Below are 23066 nucleotides of genomic sequence, written 5' to 3' on the forward strand. Positions count from 1 at the left end.
ATAGTGAATAATTTCTCAAGCTCTACCAGCTTATGCTATTAAGGCATCAGTTATGATCTTTCTGATGGGAGTGTGGGTACGTGAAACATGGAGATAAACTCCAACCTCATTATCATCTCTGAGACGATTGCCAGGACAACATCCTCAGCCACTGCTCTGCTTTTGTGCTGTCACCCAGTGCACCCAAAACCTAAAGAGAGTGCATTCACCTTCTGAAGAGACTTTTCCCAGAACAACCCTCAGCAATGGTCTTACCATACAGCTCCTCACACCTTCCAACAAAAGAGGGTGTTAGTAGAAAGAGATGTACCAAGATGATCCCCCCATCTCTGCAGGTTCTGGTGTCTGAACTGATTTCTAGGGCAGTTAGCTGATGTTACCTTCCCTCCCTTCTCCACTTCATGTTCAGGGGTCAGCTCAATCAGATCAGAAGAGCTGGCCCAAGGTTCATAGGAAAATGAGGCTTGATGGGGTGTCAGGAGGTCTCTAGTCCAACCCCCTGCTTCCAGCAGGGTTGGCTCTGAGATCAGATCAGGTTGTGTAGGACTTTGTTCAGTTTGATCCTGACAAACCTTCACGGACAGGGATTGTGCAACCTCTCCAGACAATCTGGGCCACTGCTGGACTGTTGTAAGAGTGAAAGAAGTGCTCAATGGTTTTGTGTGAGTGAAGAATTTATCCCTGAAGCCTGACCTTTTGTTGACAACTCAGATGTGTGAGTGACTCAGAATGGGATACATCTCCATCCCCTGGCTCTGCAGGTGAACTGAAGTGAAAAGCGGCAAAAACTCATTTCCGCCTTTGAAACTAAAGTTGTCATCAAAAAGGAGAGGCAGCAGGTCTGCTGGGAAACATGCTCCTTTAGCAAGAGAGAAGGACAACACTTTCACCTTGCCCTGTGTGGAAAATAAGCCCAAACTTTCTGAGCAAAGGGAAGTTCAGACTGGATTCAGGAGTGAAGCTTACTAGTCTCTGGAACAGCTGCCCCAAATAAGTGGCCAAGAGTTCCTTGCTTGAGTCATTTAAAATTGTACTGAGCTACAGAGAACATCCTGTTACAGCCACTTGCATTGACAGGGAAATCTTAAAACACCTGCATCCTCTACCACAAATTTCCAAAGTTCAGTTGTTTTCAAATGACCAACCAACCAGCTGACCAAACAACCAAGAAAATCAATTATAAAAAAGTGGCATCCTACATTAACAAAGTTGACATGACACTATCCTATTTGTGCAGTGTAGATTTGTGGGACCTGCAGCGATGTGTGAGAGGCTGTCTTGCACACAACTGCATGGCTTGGTGATGGACCAGAGGTGCTGTGTGGCAGAAATGCAGAACATCCCAGGAGAGACACCTCTCAGCTGCGGATCCATGATGGGAGACTGGGCAGCACGGCTCCTCAAGAAGCCAGAAAAGCTTTGCTGCCTTCCTACCCACTACCCCAGTATGTTGACTGCCCACATGTTAGTTCAGCAATATGTAAAAATACCACTGCTAGTTTCCAAACTCACCGCTAACTTCAGGTAGTAGCCTCTTGCCCCTTACTACATCTTTCCTCTGTCCACTCACAAGTTCCCACCAGTTTCACAGTGTTGCAGGAGTCAAAGTTGGTGCTGCAGCCAGGGTCAGCAATGTTGACACTCATTCTCTTCGGTTTGTTTACTTTAATTTTATTATTTTGTGCCTCTTGCATCGGGTTGCTCTTGCAAGTTCCTGCTGGGTTTGCTAAGTAGCTGTGACAGTAAATAGTCATGAATTTCAGGACTGTCACTGCAGAGCTGAGATCAGCCCAAATAATAAGGGACTAATTAAGTAACATCTATATCGTTTTCTTACACCTAAGCCTGACAGAGGGCTATTTAGGGCTTGTTCTTTGTGATATATGTAAGTCATCTTTTAAGGGCCTTTGATGTCCCCTCAGACTTCTCATCTTGCAATAGGAGCTCTTAGGGGAGGTTGCTGGAGCGTCTGGTGTAAATCCAACTAGGCTGGAGTGCAAACTCAACATTACAACTCTGCTGCTTCCTGGGGAATAACGCCACATGCAGCAGTAGCTATGACTAGCATGCGAAGTTGTGAAGACACACCAATGCCTGTGATAAATTCCTTAGCTGGTAAGAACCATAAAAATGCTAAAAGCAACCTATAAAGTAAACAAATCCTCAGTTGCAATAAATACAGGTTGTATGATTATCCTATAAAAAAAATTCCTTCCATTTTTTTGAATCTCAATAAAATAGCACAATGTTGAACCTCACTCATTCTCTCTCTCTTCTTACGCCACTGAGTTCTTCACCACCACTGGGCAAGTTCTCAGCCTTTCAGACAGCAAACAAGACAGGCGGTGGTGCCTGTAATGAGCAGGAAAGCTGAGACAGCAGTAAGGAGTAAGAACATGCTCCAGAAGAGCGATATCCTAATAATGTATGGCTGCTGTTAGTGTGTCATGCCCAAGCTGCCAAAATGCAGTAAGTCATCCTGTGCCAGACCACGGGCTCACCCAGACCAGAGCCCTGGCTCTTGCCCCATTTGAGAAGAATACAGGAAATCTGTAAGTATAAAGATGAGTTCAAAACCAATGCAAGTATACAGTGGTACACCTTCAGAATAATTTCCTGGTGTTCAATGATTTGGGACCTAAAGCCTTCTCCAGTCAGAGGTGGTGTCTTTAGACTCAGAAGACAGTTCTTGGTGCCTATGGAAGGCAGAATAATGCTCCTGGCAAGGAGAGAGTCCTTCTGCCTCTGTTTTGACAAAACAGCTCAAATCACGGAGGAAAGGTCCTTTGGTGGCTCCTTAGCATGAAAGTCTAGATGTGACTTTCCTAAACCTTAGCTAACTGCTAAGGGCAGCCAGATGCCTCTCCATGTGCACCACAGTTTATATTCCCTCTGGGCATCCAGAAGTTGGACCATTTGTCAGAGTCCTCCTGAGGGTCCATTTCCTCACATGCAAGTTCTCAAAGCATACAGAGGGTTTGGCCCCTTATACTAACTCCCTCCTTCTTCCAAACATTTCTTAGTTCCCAGTTCCTAGACTACTGGGATTTTTCACTTGCCCAGATGGAGGCTGAGAATTACTGGGACTCGTTATTGACTCAGCATTATCACAATCCCATACTTGGGAGCAATCTCATTATTTCTTATCTTAAAAGCAATGCCTAAGGATCCTTCTGCCAAATAAGATGTACAAGCATTTCTGACAGCCAAGACTTTTATTTTTAATGATATATTCAGTGCTAAAGCTCCAAAGCAGCAGGCAATAGTACACTGCCACCTCTGATATACAGTGCTTTTGTTTCAAAAGAGTTTTCTTTCTTTTTTTTTTCTTTCTTTCCTATAGAGTGTTGAAGCATCAAAATGCAAAACCATTGCCAGTAACTATTAATTAGGAGTTGACTCTCTTGAGGAAAATGCTCTTGTTAGTTGACCTACTGCTTCACAAAAGAAGTGGAAAACAGCAGCAGTGAAGACAACAGTGGAGACTAGAAAGGCCTTGATTCTCTGTGGGCTTGTCAGGGGGTTGGCAGCTCTATATGAAACCTATGGTGGGAGCGCTGTACAGCCCTCTGCTTCATCACTACCGATCAAAACAACAAAATGACATCATGAGAGGTCCTGCTACCCACACCAACCTGACAGTCTTGGCTACTCAGTTACAGCTGTTGTTGTGCCACATATTGGGCACAGAATAGCAAAGGATGTTAACATGACTATATGTAATGCTGATATTTTACATGTTCAATAGCTCCTCCCATTTTGGTCCTGATATTGAACCTATAGTGAAAACACCCCATGTTTTGAATCTTTAACATTAGTTTGAGTTAAATTTATGTTTATATTATTTCTATTTCAGGCTTATTGTATTATTATTTTTATATATGGTTTTTGAATTGCCTCCTTGTAACTGTGAGCACATATACCAGACTTCAGTGGGACACCTACATTGTTTGCCCTAGCCTAACAGACATTCTAATGATCGATGTGCTATCTTTTTGCTATGCATTAGGGACCTGTTTTTACTGTGAAATAGAAACGTTGTGGGGAACTGGCTAAGGAAGACAGTCTTAAATATTGACCAGTTTCATTCTTTTCATTTGCTTGAAAAAATGTGAAAAGCAACACCCATGGCTCGGTAATTACCATATGTTATATATTATTACCACCAGTGGAGTGGTGGAGGTAGCAAAGAGCCTGATAAAGTTCCCAGAAGGAAGGGTGCAAACCTTTCTTCACCCTGGGCAGGAGTGGCAGCACCATCCTGGTGCCAAACACCAGCTAAAGCGGCAGCCTGGGAGTTTATTGCCCATGCAAGGGCAAAGCATGCAAACTCTAAATTGGCAGTTCGTTGTCAGACCAACTTTCTCTAAGTTTTGTTCTTTGTTGTCATCTCTAGTTTAAGGAAAATCTGTCGCTCAGGTTTTGTTTTGGGAGGAGCAAAAATGGAAATTGATTTTGTTTCCTTTTTCAGGTGATCTGTTGTCTGAAAATGTGTGTGCTCTAAGAAGCAGCTGAACTGAGAATCTGAATCTGTTGAGAGAAAACTCTGCTAAGATGAAAGCTTCCTCCTGCATTCTCGGAAAGCAGCCTACAGTACCTGGGCAGGAAAAGCAGTGCCTAGCATCTCAGCTCTGTATGTCAGAGTCTCCAACATTCAGTAAACCCCCCTAAATGTACCACCCTCCCAGCAGGGAATATTTTTATTATATTTGTCTTCTGCAGAGAAGCTCTGCAATTACAAATCTTTTCTCAAGACCTGAACGTACTAATTCTCTCACCCCTGCCCTCTTCAATGTGGAAAATTAGAGCTTTTATGCCATTAGATTTGGAAATGAATCCTTGTGGGTTTTTTGCTGATTTTTTTTCATATTGCTTCAGAAACAGTGCATCTTCTGTGAACAACCATACATGACACTGAAGCACCTGGCACCAGATTTTATATACATAGTTCTAACAGTATCCCATAGCGGGTAGCTAGAACTCTCTCTTCAATGATCAGTAGCTTTGAATAGCTGGTATTAAATCACTCTTTTCTCTCCTATGCATCAAATACCACAGTTGTTATGTGCCAAGGCACAGTGACGAGTTAATTGTGAGCACGCCAACATCAAGACATTTTTCCCTCCTATAAATTTCAGTAAATACAGACACCCGCACGTCTCATTACTGCAGCTGATCCACTACCAGTCAACTCTTTGGAGAAAATACAACAAGAAGAGCTTCGGTTCCTTTGTCCTCACTTACTTTACACAGTACCTACTACATAAGCATTTGTACTGGACAACTGGAATCCAAGAGGCAACTCAAGAGGCAAAGCTTTGCTCAGGCTTCAGGAGGGCTTTCAGGCACCAGGGTAAAATGAATAAATATAGTCCCTTTCCTGGCTGTCATAGATTTCCCATTTCATTAAGCACCTCGGACATTCTTTACCGGTGTTGGATGTGGGGGACATTACCTGTTTGAGGTGACACTTCAGCTCAGTCATTTCGACCTCCCAGGCTGCCTTGTGCAGGGCATACTGCTGCTGGAGACCCTGGCGCTCACGCTCCTCGTCCCGCAGCTCCGAGCGGAACTCATCCAGCAAACCCTTCAGAGCATTCAGCAGCTTCCGATTCTCGCTTGCCTGCCGCAACAAAGCAAACAAAATGCTGTCATTGGATGGCTTTAGTCTCCAGTTTCATTTTTAGGGGGAAAAAGGCCTGCATGTCCACTGCATGGAAGAGAAAGTGCCTGAGCTAACTTTTGCATGAGAAAACTAAGAACAGCAATGCCTTCTCTGTCTACAGGCTGCCCAGGGAAGTGGTTGAGTCACCATCGCTGAAGGTATTTAAAAGACATGTAGATGTGCTTAGGGACATGGCTTAGTGGTGGACTTGGCAGTGTTAGGTTTACGGTCGGACTCAAGGATCTTTTCCAAACTAAATTGATTCTATGATTCTGCAATTCTATTATTCTACTTCTTGTTAGCCCTAGTCCTGAAGCACCCATGAAAAACAAAGATACTTAAGTCACCCTGAAAAAAGCACTAAGCATCTTTCTGGATTGAGGACATCTGTAATAACTTCTTCCTCAATACCATAAACCAAAGCTAGTAGCTGGATGCCTCATACATACAGTCATTGCTCAGCATCAAACCTCAAATATTTGTAAACTACATATAAAGAAAAGGGATTAATTTTCAATGTTTTCGTATTATCAGATAACATTACATTGGAAAAAAATGTGAGGTTTGGAGATAAGTATCTCTGCTAAGGTGTTCCACTAGTCTGTACTTCACATTTCTGCTCAGCCCCAGGCAGTTGCACACAGGTTAGCTTTACAGCAGCACCCTGTTTGGGACCAAAGGCACGAATGCCATGTAGGCCACTTTCCCTCTTGCAGATGGGATCAAAGAGCAAACCCCCATCCACGTCTTGTTGAGAACGTCATGGTGATACTAAAAATGTTGCCTGTGCTCTTGTGCTAGCCAGGAGCCAAGAGTGGCGTTAAAATTAAAAGTCTAGCCCAGAGCTGACATCTGATCTTGGCAAGTACTGAAAGACAGCATGTATACTTACTCAAATCTCTAATTTTTTTTTCTTAGTTTTGGCATTTACTTTCCACAAATTCTCTGAAGACTTGCAAAAACTGTCATTTTTATGTTAAATATCGAAAATGCTTTTTAAAGACTCATTCTGGATCAGTAAAACAAAGGATATCCCAGCATTTTTTGCAATCATTGAATTAGAAAACAGGAATGTGTAAGTTGATTTATTCATCCAAAATCTAAATCAAATAGTCCCAATGAGCCTCTCAAAGACCAGAAAGTAGCCAGAGATTGTAGCTGACAAGTTATTCTGAACAGAAAATACTTTTAAGAAAATCATACTTGATTAGCAAACACAGCACGAGTAGAAAAATGGGAAAGCTTACTCAACAAATTCAGCATTTAATCACCTGGCTCTCATGAATGCATTAGCTTCCTTGGGAAGGCCTAACTCAAATTAGCTGTCTTGATTCTTGCATGATAGTCTAATTGATTGTATTTTTTATTTATTTTCCCAAGTGAAGGCTTCCTGCATCTCTTATCTAGTGTTTCACAAAGTACCTACATGGGGACTTCTTTGTAGACAAGTCAAGTGTACAGATGTATGCAAAAATCTAAAAAAATTTTCATGTGCTTTTTTCAATGACAATACATATAAAATTTTATGCAGACAACTAAGCTTATACGTTCATCATAAGCATATGTTCATCAGATTTTTGGCATCACTGAACCCACCTCACCCACTTTTGTAATCACTAATCAGACATACCACGGTGCCTTTTTTGTTTAAAAAAACAAACAAATGTGGTCTACTTTTTCCAAGCCATTTGATTCATCAGCAAAAATATGCTAGATGCAAGGAAATGACTGCAGGTGCTCACTGACTGACCTATAATATGTTTGGGCTAATGAAATGTGATGGTGTACAACATGGGGGTTTATAAGAAATGCACCCACAGAAGCAGAATTAATTCCATTAACATTTAATGCCAATTAGCAGTTTTCTACTATACAGCAGCAGTCTCCATCATGCATATAAGATCACCTACTTTTCAATATGTAATGAGATTTTATATTTCCACCATGAATTTGCATTCTTATAACCAATTAAGGCTAAATTCTCCAAGCATCCCAAGCCCCTTGTGTAGTAATCAGAATAAGAGCTCTTTTGAAGATTTGTTCTTAGTGTCACAACAGGAGCTGCTGGGTATTGAGCACATCAAAATCTGGCCTCATCCTCTTTGAAAACCCTGACCCCAATGTCTATGAAGTGCTTTCATTCAAGAGCCATGTTCTGTGTTTTCTAGTATGCCATATAAACCTTTCTCTGGCAAAGTAGTCTAAAGGCTCCATGAGAGAAATGAGGGAGAAGAAAAAGAAAACCAAGTAACACTAAATCAAGGTACATTCCTCATTCCTGTGCATATATTCGATAGCTTTAGAGTCCTGTAAAATTAGGTTTGCAAAGAACGAAGTGATGGACTAGTACAGAGAGGAGCCAAAAGAGCCTCATTGCAGGTTTGTAGCCTACTGGGATGAGGGCATGTCTTATTTCTAGAGGCATTACATCAATGTCGCTGTTATGAGACAAGTACCCCAGGTGCCCCCTGGGCTTGCTGGGATTTTAATTAACTTGCCAATATAAATCCAATTTTGGTTACATACTTTTAAGTCCTGCAGAGAAGTCTCTTTTGCATGACTTTGTATCTACAGTCTGAAGTTGGAGAGGTCTGTGAGATTATTTTTTCTGTTTTGCCAAACTGGAGTGTTTTTGGAGCACAGAAAAAGTACTTTTGAGACAATGTGCTCTGAGATACAACATTTAGATCCAGAACACTTTAGATTTCTGTTGGTAAAACCACCAAACAGCTTCTGCATCATAACAAGGATTGTTATGATCTTCCCCTTCCTCCCAGGGATTTTGTACAGGCAGAAGAAACAGGGCATGGCTGTGAGTCCCTGGACAGTCTCCCATGCAAGGAGTTGGCTCTTTAGTACCTTACCAGTTACCAAAATTTAGAGCATGGAGGAATATGACTTATTCACAACTGATCTAAGACAAGAGAATTACTAATGCAGTTTAAAGTCTTGTTGTATCCACAGCTCAGGATTTATAGGTAAAGGAAACAACAGCTGATAATAAGTAAAAACTTAATGTAGTAAACCTCAATTAAATTCCAGGACTTTGGAGTCTTTACTAAGTTGAGTCAGTCCCAGAGATGAGAGCCTCCAGCTCTAGAAAAGTTTGAGACCAGAGCAGTTGGCTGAAGCGTGGTCTGCTTTTAATCACAATTCTTTTTTCTCTGAAAATTTCACTGAAGAATTTAGCCGCAGTCTGGTATTACAAGCAGTTAAATAGAACAGTCAATTAAAAACACAAGGTCAGAAGCCTAAACAGCAAATGAGAATTGTGCATTTTCTCTGTCTAATCACAAATCTAGGCAAAAGTGAAGCTGGATCTTGGTGCAAATCATTTAAGTATATTTAGGTCTTATTTACTATTCCTTCGAGCTTTTCTCTTAGCTAAGCTTTGAAAACAAACATTGTATGAGCAAAAAAAGATCTAATTGGAGATATTCTTGATCCCCCACCCCCATAACAACATGAGGGTATATTGTTTTTTAATGCTTGGACTACAGATGTCTAAACTCTTCTTACTCCCCTGATCTTACACCATCCAACAGGCATCTCACCCCTTCTACTTGGCTGAACAAAAGCTCTTCCTTTTTCCACAGGCTCCCTGATTTCTTACTACACACACAGAAAGGCTGACTTACAGCAAGCCCTCCTCTACTGTGCCAACAGCCCAACTTGCCTGCTTATCTCCTGCCTGTGACCAGACTTCCTGCTTGGCTCTTGAGCCTTGCCAGTTCCTTGCCCAACCCCTTCTGCTGTGTGCCCCAGCTACCAGCCAAGGGACAATGCCATGAAGAGAAAAATGAATTGGCCCTTCTCAGAGTCCCCATCTACTCTGCCTCTCATCAACTAATGTTTTTTCTCCCCTTTCCCCTCTGCTATGCCTTCAACCCTCCACACGCTGGCCACATAAAAATCCCAGACAATTGAGACATGTACTTTCCACAGAGTTGAGTACCTCAAATCATAATAATATAAAATTAAAGGTTGCTGGTTGAAATTAAGGCCTTGGTGTTTATAATTTTTCTCAAAACAATTCCACTTTCCAGGTAGGGTGAGAAAGTCAGTAGCAAGAGAGCAGGCTGAAAATACCGTTCATTAAATGTTAAAAAATAAATATGGGTTACTTCAAGTTACCGTAAGTCCTTTCTTTCTTCTGACCTAGTTATCTCAGCTACTCCTAGACTATCACAAAATTTCCTTCCTAATGTGAAACAAATGCTGATGCATTTCATCTTGGAGATTGCCAGGCAGAAGCAGTAACTTAGGGCTCTTCTGGCAGGTGCAAACCTTGGAGACTGCCAGCTTCACCACTCACCCCAAATTCCCCATATAAACAGTGCTTTTTTCCAGCTGCAGGCTTAAGGAACCTGCAGAAGACCCCCAAAACCCTGGGTATTTTTCAGCACAGCCTGACTAGTCAGTGGTATACTGGGAGGTGAGCACTGCTAAGATCCACCCCTTCAGGAAGGATGTGCTCTGGGTCTGCTGATACTCTCAGAGCTTTTAAAGCTGGGACAACACAGGCGAAGTGTTTCTTTGCTCTATTTTTGTTTAGTTAACGTGCTTTGGGATCATATATGAAATAAGTGGAGCTGATATTTATGGGTGAAAGTCTGGAATGTGTTTGGAGCAAGGACCAGGGTCTGGCGAGGTTGGTGAACATAGTGAAGGTGCTGCATGCAGGAAGCCTGCAGGGCCAAGCCATCCACCATAGTGACATGGACAATTCAGGCCCAACTGATACTAAGATGTGTGAGGGCAGAACAAGGCTCTGGCAGAGTCTTGAGGGTGCAGGAGGTGTGTAGGCAGCCACTCCTCTGTCACGGTCCTCCAGAGGACTCTGATGCCCTGAATGTATGACAGCATCAGAATTAACCTACACTAGGGCTTCCTATTTCTGTGCCAAGGGATAATCATAATCCTTTCTTGGCATTGTCAAATACAAGCCCCGTAGCACTGAAAACTCTTTTTACAAGCCTATCAATAAACACAGTGTTTGTTAGGACATTCACTAGTGTGAGCGGGCAAAACAAGTAATAGTGCTTAAAATGAGAAATATTTATCAAACTCACTCATTCTTGCATTGTTGAAATAACACTTTTTTCCTGGTTGGAAGGCAGGAAACCTATTTTACCTTCACAAGTCCATTTGGATATCATGCACTATTCACTAGTATCAAGAGAGGTACTGAGATGTGGTGTGTTCCTATGGATCATTTCTTTAAGCAAGATTAGCTGGAACTGCTGCTTTAGAACATCATGCAATGTATATAAAAATGAATTATAAGCAACCCTGCTTCCCATTTCTGCCACCTTGAGCTTAATGCCTAAGCAATGATTATTTCAAAGAGGACATTACTTATTTGAATGTTCTTGGTCATTTTAAGAGATCTATATGGAAAGTTAGTACACGACAGAGTTTGTACTGAGATAGTATGTTGGTTTATATTTATTTTACTCATTTTAGATTAAATCAGTCTACAGATGGAATGCAGTTAAATGATGTGCTCACGAGCATCTCTTCCATGGCCTTCTTCAGCCTACTGACAGGCTGACAGTGTTGGGTCTGGGTAACTGGCAAGGTAGAACCTTTCCAAATGCCAAACTGATCAAATGAATACTGCCTTGGTAGTACACTTCACAGAAAATAATAGCTAAAGAATAGAGCTGTCAGCTAGCATTATGAAAAAGGAAAGCAAAAGAGTATACAAACTTAAAGCAGAATATGAAGTAGCATAAAGACCACAGATCTTTACTATTTTTATTCAAACAGAAATTCTAACTGAAGTTACGTCTTGAATTAGAGAGGTAGGTTGCAAGACAGCCTGTGCATCATCTAGCACCAGCCTAACTTTATTATTGGATAGAGACACTGTTGCCTGCTGCGTATCTATTAGACCATATAGATAATGAGCAAACAGGTTTTACATAGTCATGAGAGTCTCGGGAATTCAAGGTGAAGAACTGAAATGCAAAGACACACACAATCCCCAGATCCTGCAGCAAATCCAGCAAAGTAATGCGGTCATAAAGAGTACATATTTGTCTGAGAGTTCTTGCTGTGGAGTGGGATCCCAAGTCAAGGGCCCAGATAGAGATGGGGAATAAGGCATAAAGCTTCAAGACCTTTTTCACTGAATTTGTGTTTTACATAGAATTCTTGCTCCATTCTACTTATGACTGCAAATAATTCCATATAACAGGATACTCTCATCTGAGCATTTTCCATTTTAAAAATATAAGAAGATACTCCTGAAGAACTGTCGGAAGCATTAATGTTTGATTAATGTTTGTTATCGTTAGTACTGCTGGTATATTAAATGTACAAAGAAAAAAGCTAGGATATATGCCAGTGCTCTGACACACACATGCAGGGCACAGGAGATGTCAGAAAAATGTTAGCATGATTTGTTTTTAGGCATTTCAAAACAAACCCAGTGACAGGAAGGAACTTTTGCATTGTTTCCCATCATCTCTAAGGGAAGCATTAAATACATGTGCTAGTTTCTTAAATTATTTAAAGGAAATAAAATCATCTCTTCTTGCTAAAAGCTTGACAGTAGAATACAATAGATGTGCTCAGGCAAGAGGGGCATGTAAATTCTGCAAACCATCACTGATAGATGTTTCTGGGCAAACAGCCACAAGAGGAAATAGGATTTTTCACTGAGAGCATCTGCCAACAGGAGAACAGTAATCACGTGGCTCTTGATTAAATATAAATATAATGGATGAAATCCACTGTAATTGCTGTGTAGCTATAAGTATTTTTACAAGTATGATTTTAGGTGATTTAACACAGTAGCAGAGAAAATGAACTCCCTTGGAAAATCCACAGTTTCCATTCCCAGGGTATGATATACAGATGGTACAGTACCTGCTTCTGCTGCTGCAGTAATTCTGCAGTCTGCAGCTGTGGTCCAAGATCTGTGCTCTCCGTGGTGGGACGCTGCGAGAAATCTGCCAGCGCAAACACAACATCCTCTTCCTCCTCCTCTCGATCTGCATCATCTGCCTTCTGCTCAGACTGAATGCCAAAGTCTGTGAGGGCCTCAGGGTGCTCGATCTAAAATGCAGGAGATGGGACACGTTGACACTCTTTTGCCATTCACCTCGTGGGACAGAAATCTATTGTAGGGCTAAGGGAAGGGACCATCTTCCCCTGTATCTCTGTGGTGGGATATATTGACCTGTATTCTGTAGGCTACAGGAAATGATCTTTGGGTGATATATGACATGTTGCATATGTGAACACAACATTATGCAGGCCTGCAACATCAATGCAGCTGAGAAGATGGGTGTAATGTATGATTATATCCATCATGCATTAATGAAAAACTATACAAGACACTAGTGTATTGTCTGATGAAGATATGGAGATCAGAAAGTATCCAAATCTAGCGCTTCATTCTCTCTAATGCTTTAGCAAAACACACGACTCCAGTAATGACTGGAGGTGGATTGATTATAAATTAACCAGTCAAAAAATCCAAACAGTGAAAAAATGAAAGCTATTTTGATGTTAGAAGATGAGTTAGTTTACATAGAAGAAAATTAGTACTGATGAAGTAAAGTAGAAGCAAATCATTTCTAAAGAGCTACTCATCTCTTGTTTCTGACTCATACTACTACACCAGATGAAGGTAAAGATGTTCATCTACCCTTTATTTAAGAGTACAAAACACTGGAGTATTCAACTTAAGCATACTCCTACCAGACCTGAAAGGTTACTTGTACTGCCAAATGCAGCAAACACTGAAAAACACTAGGCACGTAAGTACCAGAAATACTGAGAAAAATTACTTAGTTGCCTTAGCAAACATCTTCAGAATTGCATGAACCTGCAAAATAAATCTGTTATTCTCAAGAATCTTGTAGAAAATGTCAGAATGAGCAAACACTTTTTTAAACTTATTTTTTTTTTAGGTAAGATTTCCACAGCAAATAGTAATTCTGGATGTGCAACTCGACACAATTTAGCAGCACCTTTCTTCACAGTGCATGTCGGCTGGCAATCACACCCCTGCTGAGAGATGTGTCAGCTTGGGGATTCCAGGTTGCTATGTACTTCTGAAATTCCTGATCTTAATTTAGTCGTTACTTGGAAAATCACCATGATGACTACTGGCGTACTGCTGCTGACGGTGATAGACGTGTGGAGAAGAGGAACAAACAGGAATGATTCACTCTAAGTTCCCACAAGAAGCTGTATAATTCTCCTGCCAACATGAAAACAGAGCTTCCCTCCATCTGTATTACTGAAGGCTTTGTAAGGAACACACTGTGCACATGATGAGAAAAATGACAGCACCCAACCCATCTAAACAGATTTGACTCCACCAGCTTGCTTTTCTTTCCAAACTTCTTTTCTTTCCAAAAATTATTCAGGAGTCATATCTTTGAGACCTAATTAAATTTTCATTTACTATGAGAGAGTTTTTCAGGACCAGATGTTTGTACTGGTTAGGGCTTTAGATTTAAAAATGGGTGATCTGTAACATTATCATGCCGAATATACTTTAGCACAAGCCAACTTAAGAAAAGCTTCATGCTTAATTTGAAACCTCTTTAAATCTCTGTGTAATTGTAAAGTTGCTGATGCCACATCATATTTAAAGTCTACACTTAAATAAGGGACATCCCAGTACCCCAACACTTGCAACTTCATTGGGTTAATAAGGTGGGACAGTTACCTCTAATATGTCCTCCCCTTCCTCCTCCATTCGCTTGCCTTGCCGCCAATGTTTCAGCAGCCATTTCAGTTTGACATACAGGAGAAAGGTGTCCTGCTTGAAATGCCTGAGTTCTTGCTGCAGCAGACTTTTCTCCTGGCTCCAGGTCTTCTCTTCCAGTTTGTTTTGCAAAGTCAAGCTCTGCACTTCCAAGTCTTTCCTCCGCAGGGTCTGCATATGCTCCTCCTCCAGCTTTAATGGAACGACAGACACCATGTCAATGGGGTGGTGTCCTGGGGCTGTCTCCAGGACTTGTACTTTGTTGGGTGAGAGACACTGAAAGCTCTAATTTTCATCAGTAGTGAGTAGTTATTGAGTTTGGCTCAATAAGTTCCTCAGCAGTTATGACTGTTGAGGAGATTAGAGAACAGCGATAAGCTGTGCTTAGGTAACCATATCCAAGTAACCTGCTGTAGAAGTGGACATCTACTTTAAAGATGCATGAGTTCTCTGTTGCTGCTTAAACATTTTATACCACTCATATTTTCCTCCCTCTCTTGATTGTATCCCTGCAGTAAGTTCCCAGCAGAGCCACCACATCATACTGCTGCACAAATCACCTGCTAAACTCATTTGCAGCCATTCCTACAAGGTGGGACCACAGCTCCCCTTCAGACAACCTGGAATATTATCCTTGCCTCTTCCCTCCCCAGCCACAGACTCATCCTTTCCTCTGTGGCCACATCTCTCTCTGCTTCTGAAAGGACAACGCTTCTGAAGAAACCACATCCAGTACCTCAGATACAACTACTGGTCCCTCACTTCTCACAGTTCATACTTGAAGGCATCTGAATGACTCACAGTAAACAGTTTCTCATTTTGATACAACTAGATCAGGAACATGCAGGAACTGAAGAAACAGGAATTGGCTGCAACTCAGCATTCAACATGTTTCAGTTTCACTACTAGAAGCACCAAGAAAAGCTCATTCTTTGGAGCACACATATAATTACACCTGTTTCAACACAAGGCCACCTGAAACATTATTCTTTAAATGTGACTTCTCCCTCAATATGTCAAAATCTAACCATGGCATGACCTGCGCCCAGTAGCACATGTACAAGTTAGTTATATGACATCTTGTATTCTGCATGGATGAGATAGTGTTTCCACTTCAAACAAGCTGTGGTTCACATTGATCAAGAAAAGGCAGATGGAAAATGAGTACAGAGCCACTGCTTACAGATGCCAGTTTCTACTATTTTCCATTCTGCAGAACAACAGCCTCTCCCTTTGCTGACCAGCTCCATAGATGAAATCTATGAAAGCCACAGTACACTAATGACTACAACGATTTAAACCATAAGAACATACCTTGCAACAAACAACATTCATACAGGAATGAAGAGTACTTAGAGATTCTTCTTCAGGAGCATGGACCTCCTAGCAATTAATACTGCTAAGAAATATATGTTTGATTTTCATGGCAACATTCACATGCTTCTGAAACAGCCTACTGGTCCATACCAGATGGTTTACTAAGGACTCTCCTCCCCTTCAAATCATGTGCTCTGGCATAATGCAAATTTTCAGCATCAATGCTACTATGCCTTAAAAAGTTCCCAATTAAATTAAATGTATTTACAGCAGTTGCTAGCTTAAATGGGTTTAAAATGCAGCTTAAAACAAAACTATAGTAAACTATAACAGCCCAAAAAACATACATGCAACTCCTAATAACACTGATGGAGAATGCTAGCACACTGTACACTGCTAGCACTCATCAATTTGATGTCATTAAACATTGATAAAAATGAAACAGTAAAAAAGGGGCTTATTTTAAATTTAATTTTTACAGGAAGAAATAGATTTTGTGTTGATGCAGGTTCTTCCACCAAAATAAGTTACAGTTAAATACAGCAAAGATATGAGTCATTTCCACCAGAAATCCTGGAAGATGATAAAAAAGGAACAACATTAACAGGATGGGCATAATCTGGAAAAAATGAAGAATCCAGAAGATGCTTTTATTCTTCTATTTCTGCTGGCTGTCAACATGAATATCTAGCTTTGATTTTGCTGCAGTTTTCATTGTTTTTACAAGCTGTTACGATCTAAGTCCCCGTGGTCACAAATTCTTGCAGAAGACCCTGGTGGAGGTAGCTTCATAGAGTATTATGTTTTTTCAATGGATAGCTATTCCAACAGAAAAGAACTTTAAGAGGCAGGCATAACTTCCAAAAAGCTTTCACGGCCAAGGCAACTAGGAAGGAAATCAATTTACTGGTTGCCTTCAAAAGCCTCCACGAGAAGGCTCCTATGGAGATCAACTGGAAATGAAAGCTACTTATGAAAAACCAGAGAGATACCACTTGGATATAATGAGATTAGCTGGCACAAGGAAAAATGCTTTACACTATGCAACAATTACGATGAATTTAGTTTATGAAGTAAATTTAAAAAGAAAACTTCAGTTAAGAGCCAAACAGCCTGCAAAAATTAGATTTTTTTCGCTCTAGGAGCTAGAGATCACAAAACGATTGACTAATCTGTTCCAGCTTTCAAAAGAGCAGGGGGAGCCCATGCAACAAAATATGATTTATTCATCAGTTATAAATAAGAGGGTTGGAAGCATAGGGTACTGAGAAATACAAAAAAGTCCTGATTTGTGTCTCAGTTATGAGTGTGTAACAGCTCCTCTGACTTCAGAGAAGTGCTGGATTTTCTTTGGGCTAGGAGGGGTCAGAATAAGGCACAGAGCCAAACTGTGCTCCCAGAGATCAAACGCACTCAGTTCATGGAGAGCTGAAGGGGCTGATATAATTCCCCATGCAGTATTTCACGTCTCTACCTCGACTTCCCCCACATAGGGGAGGACAAAACTTCTCGCCACCAAGCAAAGTAAGATTCAAAGTGGCAAAATAGGCTTGAGTTTACATTTCCCAACTTCCAGATTCTTCATTTACTCAGATGAGGTCAAACAGGTACAGCCAGCAGGACACAAGTTCCCATGGTCCTGACAAACAAGGTCCATGCCACACATCATGGTCACGCATCTCTCCCAGCAGGCGGGTTTTACATTTACCTGGATGATCCTTTCTGTAAACTTTTCTTGCTCCTCTCGGTGAAGTCTCGTCTCCTGCTCAAGCTGAGCCTGAAGCTCCTGTATCGATACATTCTGTACAGGTAAAACATGGGAATCCCTGAGCTGATCAGCAGGACAAAGGGATAAGTTTAGCAGAAAATGCGTCTCCATGGTGTAAAAAAAAGGAAAAAAGAAAAGAACTGCAGGACAGACATCTGCACAACCCACGGTTATCAATAGTTAAAACCAAAACACAGTGTGCAAATAAATAGCAATGCCCTAAATATGTGTGGGAATTTCCTGTGTGGCTTCTTCTGAAAACTATAGCTGGGATGCTGATGTTACATGTTGGATATTCCCTTCAGGCCTCTACTCTGGGGCTGCACTCAAGTAGCTGAGACAGCGCACCATCCATGACATTTGCCAGATGAGCTCCTATTTACAGGATTACACATTTGGTGGCCTATTTCTTTATAATAATCAAAGCTATAAAAATTTTAACATCTCAACAGAAGATGCATCTAATGCACATATATTGAACCTAATTATTTATTCATTTGCAACACTTCTGATTAGGCAGTTAATGGAATAGCATTTATTAAAACCAGCTAACCATTCTTCAGATACAGGACAGCTCTCTGCACAAGTCGACTTCATTCTGTCATTTCTACTCAAAATAATTACTCCACACATGTCATGGTCATAAGTTGTGTGAGCCTGAGATCTGACCAGAATGCTTAAGTATCTCCCCTTTTCAGGTCCAACACTATTTTAATCTTAATACTTTTAATTTTATGTTCTCGTTAAATTTGGCATCCCATCCACTGCACTTCTGAAAGTTACTTAATTCAAAAATAAAGACCCAAGAAGGCAGAGTCAGACCTTATTATTTATACTATGCTAATTCATCTTGTGGCACTTATATTCCTGATCAGAACTTTCTGTGTCCTTCATTTTGTGTCTCTCACATTGGAGCTAAAATTGATTTGTCTGAACAAAGGTGATGCTTGGCCAGATGCCCTTCCTCTTCACATGTGTGACCATAGAAAACACTACAGTACCAAACTCCTACTTCCCAGAGTAAAGACACTTTTAAAGATGGGATCACTTCAGGCTTCAAAGTGTAATCCCAAACTCTCTGATGGCTGGTGTCCAGCGAGCTCCAACCTCAGCAGCTGCAAGGATGTAATGCAGGTCGTGGGATCGCTCTCGGGTCTGCATTGTCACTTCCCCTCCGGCATCAGCCCCAGCACCCGTCTCCTCTCCCCAGGCACTCCTCCCACTCCACAAGAGCAAAACCAGCTGCTGTCACTGTTCGGGCCACGGCAGCCCTTGCTGGGACACTTTTGGTTATTCAAAAACTATTTGTCACTGGAACAGACGCTCCCCTCCTCCTCTAGGGAAAAAGGAGAAAAGGCAGATGGAAGTATCCCATAAACCACCCACAGGACCATACTCCGCTGAACAATGAAAATCACCCTACATATACTTTCCGGGCCCTGTCAGTTCCTTCTTTACTTTATTCACTTATTGACTTGTGCACGTCTGTTTTGTACCTGAGGAAGAGATGCTTCCAGCCCATTGAAAGGTATACATAAAGTGACCAAGAGCACATTATCTGCCTTATCAATTTCCTCTTATGCCTTGAGGTGTCTGCAGACATTTTGTATCGCACAAGGCCAAAATTTGGTCTCACAAATAATGTGGAAAGAATGGCTTGCAATGGGATTTGCCAGTTTTGCACAATTGTTTGTAAATCATGAGATGGCTACATGCAGGTACATCATTTTAGATTTCTCATCCGATAAAAGAAAAATTACTGTTAACAGAAATTTCTGCATTATTTTATTCTGATGTGGCTTCTTTAGGAAAATGGTAAATAAGAACCTAGCTAATTCAGGTGTACTTTAAAAAAAAGTGCATTTCTTCTTTTTATGAATTCAAAATCAGACAAAATCATGCAAAGTCGATCTGGTGAAAACAGATAAAACATGGCAATGCTATTCTGTTGGCAATAATCACTTAAAAAAATCTTATGTGCCTCCAGAAATAGAAACAGTATGATTCATGTAAAAATGCATATATTGTTAATTTAAAATACGTAGGAAGCATAACCAATCTTAATATAACTTTCCTTACAGTCATAAAACTACACACTTAGACAGTTAGAAATATTATTGCTCTTGGGATTCCTGAAACTGTAATCAGAGCAGCAAAAGTTACCAGGAAGGTAAGGTTTGAATTTTTCACTATTCACACTTATGTTTTCCAGTGAACAATGATTTGATAAAAGATCATTTCTTCTACTTTAGACTAGTATTAATTGGAATCACATAGTTACGTATATATGGACAACACCTTACGTCTGCACAATTAGGGCAAGAAAATGATAAACTCATGCAATTTTTTGATAAACATGCAGTCCATGCAAAGCCAAGTTTCAGAAACTTGGGCGCTGGGATGATGTGATAATTGTTGGAATTACTAGGAAGAGATTAAATACATCATAAAGGCAGATAGACTATTACATGCACACTAGACAGTGAAAATCTTTTTTACAATTGCTTTGCTTCTTTAAGGATGATAGATTTTTATAAGCAGCAAAGTAAATGTGTTGAAAAGCACTTAAAGCGTGACCACAGAGCTGAACACCTTTTGCCTTCCAGTGCAACCTGATGACTCTTCATAGTCCATAATTTCATATAATGTAATTTCTACCAGAAACACTGGGATTAGTACTGCTCAAATCAAGGGAGATAAGGCTGCTTAAGTGCCTAACAGGTTGCTGCTAAACATCTAGACTGTGAACGAAGGTGGTGTAGAAACGTATCATGTGATACTTATATACACAGTGCAGGTACCTGGCATTGCATTGATGGACATCTATATGTGTATGTGTGGATATCAGGCCCCCACCATGTAATCGGCAGGGCGTAGTCTGTGGCACAACTGTGGTTTTGTTTTGGAAAACAACACCGCTATGAAATGGACACAAAAGTTGATAACCTGTTAACTTCCATTCTCTGTCCCTTTGTTCTCACTAATGAATGCGCTACACTAGGAACAGGAATGGAAAACACCCCGAATGTGATGGCCACCACACAATGTACTGACACCACAGAAACAGACACAAACTCATTACAAGACATACAAACACACTATAATGGGAACTACTCCATCACAGCACCACAGAAGCAGCTGCATTTCATCCACAGCTCAACACCAACTGACAATTTCCCATGAATCCAAATTATTGTATTTCCAGATCCACCTCCACTCCCATCCTCTTAGACACGCAGTGCTAAGTCCTGCTGCCGAGTCCTTTTCTCTCACCTGTTATCACTCCAGAAACAAGCTAATCCATGCCGATGTCTTTACCTCATGAGGATGTTCAGAGAAAAGTCATCCACGCTTTGCGGGCTTCATCACCGCTCCCTCATTGCACCACCCTCTTTCTGCCCCTCTCAGCACGTTGAAGGTTTTTCAGGTTACTTTTCAGCTTGCACAATCCCACATTTCTGCCATGACTTGTTTTTGCAATTTTGCCATGCACCATGAGGTACATCTGGGTTTTACTTTGTTTTCTCCATTTTACCATAGCTAATTGCAATCTCAATTTGCCTGCAAACTTAATCAGTTCATATGTAACAACTGTGAACATTAAATTTCATGGAATTTTTCTTTTTAGCCTTTTTTTTTACAGAAGGGCTGGAGGAGACAGGGTAGAAAGATGCTCTCCAGCAATTCCAGGAAGCCAAATGATGAACATTTTATGTCTCTCACCTAATGGTATGTTATAATGCTTTGATATTCGGACCTTACATTTGACCACACAGTCTAAAAACTGCTACTTTTTCACATGTGACAGCTGACCTTTGCATGCGTACAATCAAACACACCAATGACAGGAACTTCCAGTAGCTTTTGTATTACTTTTTACAGGCAATACACATCTAACTGAATTCTCAGAGGCTGTTTCTACAGATGTACTCTTCTTCTCACTCCTTAAAAATAAATGACGTATATTCCATTTGCCAGTGTACAATAGGCAGTTGTGTGGTTAATTATCTGTGCTTATATGATGAGTCTCTGATTTTGGGAAAACACAGAACACTTTACTCCAAGTCTTTGAAAATCCATCTCATTGTATGAATAATACACAGTCTCACCGAGTTCAGTTAGGACTGGGATATCCAGATTTACATCATAAAGGGTCTTTTAAGCCATTATATTGTCAACCTTTACAGAATCTTGCATAGCAAGAAAGAATACAATTCATCAAAGTAAATTATTCTTTTTGCCCCTAATCTTGGTGGGAAGGAATACTGTCAGCACTAGTTTGTCTGTCTTCTTCCAACAACTTTGCATTGAAGGAATAGCGGACACTAAGAGATACAACTTTCTATGCGGTCATTTGTTGGTTTGGGGTTTTTTTCAGAAGAAAGAAAAGTCACAATGTATAAAACATTCACTGTTTCCTTTCTGGGAAAACAAAATCCTAAATCAGGGCAATAGAAAAGAATGTGTAAATTTTCAGCACATGGCTGGGAGCTGCTGCAAAAGCCATCCAGCTGAAAAACTCTCACATGGAATTGTGAAAATTGCACAGAAGGAGCACAGACACTCCCAAACCAGCTAAAAATAGAACATTCAAAATATAGACTGAAATTCTCCTCGTATGTCCATACAGAAGTTTTGATACAAAGCAGGTGGTAAAGTGACTTACCTAACTTGCACATCACTGTATCTGGTTGGTCCACACTTAACCCAGGTATTAACTTAAAGTAATAGATATTTTATATTCCTTATGGGCATGATAAGTAAGGAAACTGGATAAACAGATTAAGGATGGCCTAGAAGAAATTATTCTTCAGTGTTAGCTCCTCTTACTTTATTACCAGACCTTGGGGAAGATTTGCTTTTTAAGACATGCTCTCACCTTCTCTAGCCTATCTGCTTTTATTTTAATTCTCTGGTAACAACTTGTTCCTTTTAAGTGAGTTCACTTCAGTGGCTCTTTTTCCATAAACCGGGAGTGTCAGAGATTTTGTGATATTTTTCTACACAGAAACAAATGTGTAAGTCTTTAAAAGCCACGTATGAAGATAATCCAAATCTGAAATGCAAAGGTGAGTACTTTTGCCTTTGGTGGTATATACTTACTCAGGTAAGGGCAGAACTGATACCCTCTGAAGTAACAATCAGAGCTAGGATATACAGCCCCATTTAAGAACATCAGGTATCAAATACTGCAATAAACTATATTTGGTCATTTGAAAGAGTGAAATCTTTCTTCTCTAGAATGTCTTCTTGTTTCTGAATAAACAGGAGGAGACTGCTTAAGGAAGCTGCCTTTTGTTTACAGATATTCCATTGGTAAAAAGGGTGAAATTCACCAGATGAAAATTATTTACCATTTTTCCCACTGGTTCCCATTTGTTGCCATAGTAATCCTTTGATTTGTGCCGGGTGTTTGCTCCATGAAGCATTGTGTTACCTTTTTTAGTTCCTTCAAGTCTTTTAGTCAGGGCAATTCTCACTTGTTCACTTGCTTTTTCTTTGGATGGGGAATAATGATCTCCCCCTCCCACCATAACCCAGCTCTGCTAAAATCATGAATAATGGATCGAACATCCACCCCAATG

The 23066-nt window shown here is 40.6% G+C and overlaps 1 protein-coding gene across 8 annotated transcripts in view; it reads right to left on the bottom strand.

The window, feature by feature from the left end:
* The window catches only part of MTCL1 (microtubule crosslinking factor 1), a 111693-nt gene that overhangs the window by 19340 nt on the left and 69287 nt on the right, over positions 1–23066 (bottom strand). For 4 of the 8 annotated variants that reach the window (XM_074878482.1, XM_074878491.1, XM_074878464.1 and 1 more), the window contains 3 exons: positions 14358–14588; positions 12542–12730; positions 5456–5623 (listed from right to left, as the gene is read on the bottom strand). In XM_074878482.1, coding sequence (XP_074734583.1) covers positions 5456–5623; positions 12542–12730; positions 14358–14588 — 588 coding nt within the window. Of the gene's footprint in view, positions 1–5455; positions 5624–12541; positions 12731–14357; positions 14589–17421; positions 17545–23066 lie in introns of all 8 variants that reach the window. The other 4 variants (XM_074878441.1, XM_074878456.1, XM_074878474.1 and 1 more) reach the window with 2 other exon arrangements.

The sequence above is a fragment of the Strix uralensis genome, chromosome 1, assembly GCF_047716275.1.
Source record: "Strix uralensis isolate ZFMK-TIS-50842 chromosome 1, bStrUra1, whole genome shotgun sequence".
Taxonomy (NCBI): Eukaryota; Metazoa; Chordata; class Aves; order Strigiformes; family Strigidae; genus Strix; species Strix uralensis.